The 9106-nt window shown below is 35.0% G+C and overlaps 1 protein-coding gene across 1 annotated transcript in view; it reads right to left on the reverse strand.

The window, feature by feature from the left end:
- Positions 1–9106, reverse strand: part of ATP8A1 (ATPase phospholipid transporting 8A1) — a 234393-nt gene that overhangs the window by 92816 nt on the left and 132471 nt on the right. The window contains exons 22-23 of the mRNA XM_023532240.1: positions 8020–8159; positions 7282–7342 (exon numbers count right to left, since the gene is read on the reverse strand). Coding sequence (XP_023388008.1) covers positions 7282–7342; positions 8020–8159 — 201 coding nt within the window. The remainder of the gene's footprint in view (positions 1–7281; positions 7343–8019; positions 8160–9106) is intronic.

Below are 9106 nucleotides of genomic sequence, written 5' to 3' on the forward strand. Positions count from 1 at the left end.
TATTTGCAGATGACATGATTCTCTATATAGAAAACTTTAAAGACTCCACAATAACACTACTAGAAACGATAAACAAATACAGTAAAGTCTCTAGAGACAAAATCAATGTTCAAAAATCCATAGCGTTTCTATACTCTAATAACAAAGTGTCAGAAAAAGAAGTGGAAAAAATAATTCCTTTTGCAATTGCAAAAAAAATAAATAAATAAATAAATAAAATACCTAGCAATAAATCTAACAAAACATGTGAAGGACCTATATAATGAAAACGATAAGACCCTATTAAAAGAAACTGAAGAAGATACAAAGAAATGGAAAGATATTCCATGTTCTTGGATTGGAAGAATCAACATAGTTAAAATGACCTTATTACCTAAAGCATCATACAGATTTAATGCAATCCACATCAAAATCCCATCAGCACTTTTTAAAGAAATAGAACTGAATATCATCAGATTTGTATGGAAGCATTAAAGACCCTAAATTGCCAAAGCCATCCTGAGGAAAAAGAATGAGGCCGAAGATGTCACTCTGCCCGACTTCAAATTATACTATAAAGCGGCGGTAGTCAAAATGGCATGGTATTGGCTGAAAAAGACACACGGACCAGTGGAACAGAATCAAGAGTCCAGAAATAAACCCATATTTATATGGGCAAACCATTTTTGACAAAAATGCCAAAAATATATAGTGGAGAAAGGAAAGCCTCTTCAATAAGTGGTGCTGAGAAAACTAGAAAGCCACCTGAAAAAGAATGAAACTAGACTGTTGTGTATCACCACTCGCCAAAATTAACTCGAAATGTATTAAGGACCTGAATATAAGACCTGAAACAATAAAATGCATAAAAGAAAACAAAGAAACTAAACTCAAGGACCTTGGACTTAAAGAGGATTTTATGAATTTGACCTCAAAGGCAAAGGAAGTAAAAGCAAAAATAAATGAATGGGACTATATCAAACTTAAAAGCTTCTGCTCAGCAAAAGAAATCATCAGCAAGGTAAAGAGACAACCATCCAACTGAGAAAAATATTTGCAAGCAACACCCCCCATAAGGGCCTAATATTCAAAATATACGAAGAACTCATACAACTCAATAACAACAAAAAAACAAACAATCCAATAAAAAAATGGGCAGAGGCCCTGAACAGACACTTCTCCCTAGAAGACATACAAATGGCCAACAAATACATGAAAAGATGCTCAACAATGCTAGCTATCAGGGAAATGCAAATCAAAACCACAATGAGATACGATATCACACCTGTTAGAATGGGGCTATAATCAACAGGGAAAGTAATAACAAATGTTGAAGAGGATGTGGAGAACTAGGAACCCTCATACACTGCTGGTGGGACTGCAAACTGGTACGGCCACTATGGAAAGTGGTGTGGAGGTTCCTCATAAAACTAAGAATGATCCAGCAATTCCTCTACTGGGTATTTACCTCAAAGACTTGAAAACCCATATCTGAAAAGATATTTGCACACCGATGTTCATAGCAGCATTATTCACAGTGGCCAGGATGTGGAAGCAACTGTAGTATCCTATGGTAGATGATTGGCTAAAGAAGCTGTGGTACATATATACAATGGAATATTACTCAGCCGTAAGAAGAAATGAAATACTGCCATTTGCAACAACATGGATGGACCTTGAAATAATCATACTAAGCGATATAAGCCAAACAGAAAAGGTTGAAAATCACGTGATATCACTTATATGTGGGATATAAACCTAAAAGCAACAAATGAACAAGACAGATAGACAGAGACTCATGGACATAAACCAGAAGGGGGGACAGAGAAAATAAAAAAATAAAATGTTAAAAAAAATGTATATATAGTATGAAAAAAATAAATAAACTGGCATTTATATTGCTAGAAAAAAAATTATAGGCCCCCTTTCTAACATCTCCCTAAATCAATCCTTAGTGAGAATACATGGATATCAACATCTTTAATGTGCAGAAAGCATGAACTAAGTCTGTGACAGGAATCGGGCTTTCATTAAGCAATCACCTATGAAGTAAATTTAGCTCCTGAATAAATTATTTAATTGAATCATTCATTTATTTGTCAAATATTTACTCAGTTATTAACATGGGCCAGATAGGCAGGAACTGGAGATACAGAAATGAATACCATAAAAACAGTCCCTGCCCTCATGCAGCTTCAATCTAGTGGAGGATATACATTAATCATAAATTACAAAATGTTTGTAAAACATAACATTGCTACCTTATTCAAATGAGAGCTAGATAATGCCCAAAATACAGCTTTCTGACCACAGACGTACGGTGTCTGGACCACCACGATAAAGCAAGTATCACAACAAAGCTAGCCAAACAGTTTGTTTGGTTTCCCGGTCCACATAAAAGTTACGTTTATACTATACTGTAGTCTATTAAGTGTGCAATAGCATTATGTTTAAAAAATAATGTGAATACTTAAATTAAAAATATTTCATTGTTAAAAAATGCTAAACATCATCTGAGCCTTTAGGGAGTGGTAATTTTTTTGCTGGTGGAGAGTCTTCCTTCTGTCAGTGGCTGCTAAGTGATTAGAATGGTGGTTGGTGAAGGTTAGACTGGCTGTAGCAATTTGTTAAATAAGACAACAATGAAGTTTGCTGAATCTATTGTGACCCTTCTTTCCACTTGAACACTCAAGGGCCACTGTAAGGTTATTAATTGGTTTAATTTCAATATTATTGTGTCTTAGGGAATAGGGAGGCCTCAGGAGAGGGAGAGAGATGGCTGGTGGTGCAGTCATATCATACACAACATTTATTGATTAAGTTCACCATCTTACATGGGCACAATTTGTGGTGCCCTCAAACAATTACAATAGTAACATTAAAAATCACCGATCACAGATCACCATAATAAATAGAATAATAATGAAAAAGTTTGAAATATTTCAAGAATCACCAAAATGTGACACAGAGACACAAAGTGAGCAAATGCTTTTAGAAAAAAGGGGCCAATAGACTTACTCCATGCAAGATTGCCACAAAACTTTGATTTGTATTTGATTTGTATTGTCTGCAGAGCACAGTAATGGGAACAGCAATAAAATGAGATATGCCTGCATTTTTAAGCTTAGAAATGATTCTCTGATTCATAATCTATTAAAAAAACTTTAATGGGTAAAAATATTGGATAAGTTTTCATTTTTAAAAAACATATTTTGCAATCCATGCCTCATTACAAGAATAATTTTATCACCAGGAAATACTGCTTCCAATTATTGCCCAATCTAGACAGGTATAACATCTCACTGTTTTCTGTAATGCTCAAGATAAATAATTTACTTTCATAAACATTAGAAGTGATTCATAATTTATGCAATGCTAAAGATGTAATTAAAATTTTCTATTGAAGCAAATATAACAAAAATTTCAAAAAACTTATGTTTACCATGAAGACACGTGTTTATTTCTACCAATGTTTTAATTTTAGGATCTTCGCTGATAAGATCACAGCCCTCTGTACTATTAATTTGCAAAGGAACCCAGCAGTGCAGTATGAGTATGAGGCAAAAACAAATGAAAAACCCCACAAAATCATGAGTCTTAGAAATATGTTAGAATTAATGCAAAGTGGCAGATCAAAGCAGGTGAGAAATTTCAGCATAAGACTTCATAATTATTCTGTTACTTGATATTTTTCTTGACAAAATACAAATAAACAAATTCTTGATTTAATTTTATTTTAAAATCTGGGTTTTAAAAATATAGACCAACAGTATAAGTAGTTTCATAATCTAAAATTACAAGGCCAAACACATTAATTATCTTTCAAAAGAATGAGGTTAAAGAAGGTAAACGGGTCAAGTGCGCTGTCTGAAAGCATGAGACAACTGTAAATTCTCTCAAGCTGTGATGAAAGGAAACAAAGAGGTGTCACTGTCCACACACCCGAAGCAATGCTACAATTCTCCTCAAATAGGGTCAAGACACCATAATCTGATAGGACTCTAATAATCTGATAGGACTCTAATAGGACTGTATCTGATAGGACTCTAATAATCCCTTCTGCATTTAACTATCTTCTTGTTCCTAAACAATTTTGCCATCCTAGTAATAAATGTCACCTCTGGGCCTATATTTAGTAACAGAAAAGAGATGTTTCAGTAACATCTTGAAACAATCCATAACATTAGAATTAATTTTTTTTTAAATCCTGAAAAGTTTAGCATCTGAATGCAAGTGCTGGGAGTCCAAACCATGTAACCTCATAGCATCTGAGATGAAATTTTATAGATGAATGTAAAAATCCTAAATCCTCTTATCTAATAGTGACTGTCCATAGAGATAACCATGTCTGAAAGACTTTTTCAATCCTCTATGTTAACTTTCCTTTACTGTGCCCTGAGGGCGATGGGAGTGTATTCTAGTGCCTAGATGAGCTGGGGTAGAAGAGGGAAAAATAACTGTACCAAGGGATAAATGTCATCATCTTCTTGGATGTTCTTGGACTATGTGCATTTTTTTAAAGCTTACTCTAAGAGTTATATCCCCAGAAAACAAGGCTTTAACTACATTTCAACAACTGAATTACTTGTTCGAACCAACAAACACTGTAGGCATAAGATAGAGAGCAGGGTTTAAAAGAACAATCTTAATCATATTATAAAATATTCACTTATTTTGTTACATATGAAAAACATTCTTGTTTTCAGGAAAAACTGCGACTCTTCCAAATTTTGACTGCCTTTAATGTAACACTACATGTCAATGGCATTTTGCATCATTAATTCAAATAGGTTCAGAAATATCCTGCACAGAACCATGATAATGTTCTGATCTTTTCTTGAAAAATGAGAGAAGATGTCTATAGTAATTCTGAGAAGCATATTTTCTAAAAATTTCACACAGAGATGGAATATTATATGGTTCTTAAACTGTGCTCAGTGGAGCCCCAGACTCTTGCTCATGGACCAGGATGAGGGCAAGGTGGAGGCTGAGTGGAGAGTCAACTTCTCCCCACCCCCTCTAATCTTTAACTAGAGCAGCTTGACTGTTACCTGTTACATATATTATGAATCAGGCAATATTTTGTTTGGAAAATGGGTTCTGCTCTAAAAGAGGGAGAGGGTGATGGAGAGATCTGAAAGCCACCCAGTTTAAAATTCACTATCTTATAAAGATAAGTCCAATATTACGGTCTACATAAAAAATAGATTCCAATCACATTAAAAAAGATTACAGAATCAACATGTGTCATTTAAAATAGCTAAGGAAGAAGCCCAAATGGATGAACCCTAGGGTGACATACTAGCAAGTTCTGTGGTCTGACATGCTGAAACCTGCCTTGCTAGGGTGGTTTTAATAGTAGTCACCCACAGCTCCTATTGAATACTAACTCCAGCTGGTTTTAAGAAAGAATGGAAGCTCAGACAAATGAAGACATGATATCACTCTGGCTCTAGATATGTTAAAAACTCTACAGTTTTGAAATGATCAGGGTTGGAAGAAACATTTTTCAGAACAACAGCCAGCTCTCAGTCGCAGAGACCCCTCCTTGTCACTGAGCCTATTCCTGTGCCTTCCCCTAAAAAGACATCTGCTCTTCTTTAACTGGTGAAATAATATTTTGAGGCTCATTTTAAAAGTTACCACCTCTCTGAAAGTTACCTTTGGATCAGGTTTGAGGATCACTCTTTCAGGTTCTTTCAGATTTCCTTAAGGAATTTGTTTCGACCATGACACTCAGAGGGACACGGCCAAGTGTTCCTTATTTGCTTGTGCATCGCTGATAAGTAACATCAATTAACCATCTAATAAAAGCTAATTAAGTGAATAAATTAATGAAACTACAGTTTCTGGGATAGGAATGGATTGGGAAACCAGTCCTAATTTGGAACAAGCTGGCTGAACAGTCTCTTCACTTTTCTGGATCTCAGATTTTTCAATAAACTCAGACACCAGTGCTTATCATAAACTAAAGAGAAATCATCTATAAATTCCTCTTTCCATTTATTTTAGGTAAGAGGTAATCTTAAGGGAGGCTTCTGTATTTGTAAACTAAAAAATCAAACATATATGTTATGGATTCCTCAGGCAAGTTAAATTTCAATGTGACTCATGATCTCCACCTGCTGGAAAAGGTTGAACATCTATTCCATTTAAAAGATGGAAGTCACAAGGCTTTTAATAACAGGTATTTAATGCACGCAACCACTACCATCGCCACCACCATCATTGTTTAACTTACAAAATCTAATCTAATCTATAAACTCTAGGACATTCAGATTAATAATGTTAGGCACTTTAAATATTCAACTCCAGAACAGAAACAAAATTTAACGATTAGAATCTATTTTCAAATATTTTGTTGTCACTTATTATATATTAATTCTATCTCATTACCATGGGGGGAAAGGCTACATTATATTCAAGCCATGTAGAAAAGGAGGAAAAGGGAAAAAAATAATTTCCAAACAAAGTTATTTTTAATTTTTTTACTTTTCAAAAGAGGATAAAAAGCAAAAGATTAAAAATCAATGCCATTAGTGCTTTAAGACAACGTGACTTTGGTTGGAGAGATTGAAAGAGATTATAATCATGGTCTCATAAATAAAATATTATTTTATTTCACCACACAATACCTCAAGGCATAATCATATAAAAGAATGTTAGGAAAAAAAGAGAGAGAATTGATTCAATAACTTGATTGATAACAAGCCCTTTGCTGTATATGCACGTCTAATATTGAGGAGGGGGTATCAAGTTGGAAGGTACCATACATGCTATCACAAGACTTCTGAGAAATAATATTAAATATAAGGGAGGTATAAGAAACAAACGAACTCCTAAGGTGAGGAGAGAGAACAATATCTTGGAGTCACATATGGCAAATGTATACAATACAGAAAACCACCTGCAGTTGAAGCATGACATTCCCCAGTATTATATAGAGGGGAGGGCATGTGGAAAGTGGAAGCGGGAAAAGTCCAGAGAGTTGTCAGTGGTGCCGGCTGCCTTTCAAGACAGGAAGTACCAGGAATACTTGTTTGAGAGAAGGGAAGGAGAAAAAAAATGTTGACTTTTATTCATCTGAAAGTAAGATCAAGTAAACTGTAGCTAAAAGATAAGCTTGATTCTATGCAGGACAAACGTGAGTACAATTGAAGGAATTATGTAGTTAGAAAGTTATTTAATGGAAAGTTAAAGGTTAGTATGAAGATACTTGAGTGGCTAAGAGCATAAACTTTGGAGCCAGAGTGAGAATTCTGGCTAGCCTTCTTATGAGCTGTGTAACCTCAGCCAAATTACTTAACTTCTCTGTTACCTTGATTTCTTCATATGTAAAACTGAGATAATTAATAGTATCTACCTTAAAGGTGTATTGTGAAAATTAAATAAATTAACAGATTCAAATGCTACAAACACCTGGCACACAGTAAGTACTATGCGAAAATGTTCACTATTCTTAATTAAAGAATGAAGATTTCTTGCTACTTATACAGCATCAATCATAGTGTATTTATCACTTTGGGGCTGAATTGCTTTGGCTTCTCAGATAGTAAAATGAGAATGTTTATAGTTGTAACAAAAATGATGGATGTATATAAGTGAAAATGACACATTAGCAACAGTCACATAAGTTGTATATTTCTTATTTTGTTTTGTATTACATATCATACATCTTTACTTGTATACACATGCATGTGTATGTAACTTGTGTGCATGTGCACCTGTTTGTGAGTGTGGAGGGGGCATGTGTATCTTCAGTGATACAGAAGCAATAGAATACATGGACAAAGAGATTGCTAGACCAGCCTAACTTTGATCCAAAATTGTGACAAGAGTAAAAATCTAGGCAAAGTCATTCCAGAGATTTTCAACAAAAACTTTAACTGGTATGAAGATTTTTAAATGCTTAGACCCAAGGTAATTCAATAGTAAGTAGCATGTCTAGATAGTTTGATTTTTATTTTATTGGCTCCATGAGTAAAGAACTGAAGTTTTCTGAAACCCATTTCTATAAGAGCAAAATAGTCTTCCACATACCTTTTCAATTAACTCATAACTCTCTTCAAGTTTGAGCAGCCTGTTCTGCACAGATGTAGATGCACGCTGATAGACTGCTCGCCACTCCTGAAAGTTGCTCTCTGAAATCTCAGCCACAGCAAAACATAAAGTTCTTAACCCTGAAAAAAGGTAGCATACACCCCCCCAACACCAAATAAAATTTTATTCAGAAGTCTGACACTTCCATTTTTATTTAACAAAGTCTCATTTTGAAAACATTAATTTAATTGAAACAATATGTTAAAGTCCTGTTAAAGTATGACAAAACTTTAGTGTAAAACATATATTAATGTTCCCCTAGCCTTTAAAATTGGCACCCTGCTTCTAGTTCTCAGCTCTTTCAATTTATCCTCCATGCCTAGAGTGACTTTTTAAAAATCCTAATTTTATTAGGTTATGCCTCTGCTTGAAATCTTCCATTCGTTCCCCAGGATGACGTTCAAATCCCCAAGTCTGGCTCATTCATCATATATCAATTGTCTTCAACCTCATTCTCTGTCATTCACTTCCTATATATCAGAGTCTTTGCACATGCTGGTCACTTTTTCTCCATTCCACCCTCTACAACTCCTCTTCTCTGTCTGCTTTAAATCTACTTTAAGGCTCACTTCTTAAAATCATCTCTTTGAAGCATCCTTCTCTCACCAGACCCCACAGGCAGAAATCTCCAAACACTGCTGTGGTGTGAATGACGATGTTTCAAATATTGTTTTTCTTGCGGATCTCCTATATTAGCTTAAATATGGAGAATAGGGACCTGGAGTTCTTCATATCTGTCCCTGGAGAATAGGGACCTGGAGTTCTTCATATCTGTTACTCCAGTACAGAGCACAGTGGCTTCATAGATGCTTTCAAAGAAAGGGCCAGAGAGACAATTCTTCTTACTGGGATATATGGCTGTATTTATTATTGCTCTTTACCACCATAAATCTGTAGGTATGAAGAATCTTAAAGATATTGAGGAATAGTGACCCCCAAAATACCCATCAGGAACACCCTGAGGCAAACAATCGAAGTTGATGTTTGAGGTAACCTGCTCCCAGTGGTCGCTGCCTATCAATTTCAC

This window comes from Pteropus vampyrus, unplaced genomic scaffold (genome assembly GCF_000151845.1).
Source record: "Pteropus vampyrus isolate Shadow unplaced genomic scaffold, Pvam_2.0 Scaffold79, whole genome shotgun sequence".
In the NCBI taxonomy this organism is placed as follows: Eukaryota; Metazoa; Chordata; class Mammalia; order Chiroptera; family Pteropodidae; genus Pteropus; species Pteropus vampyrus.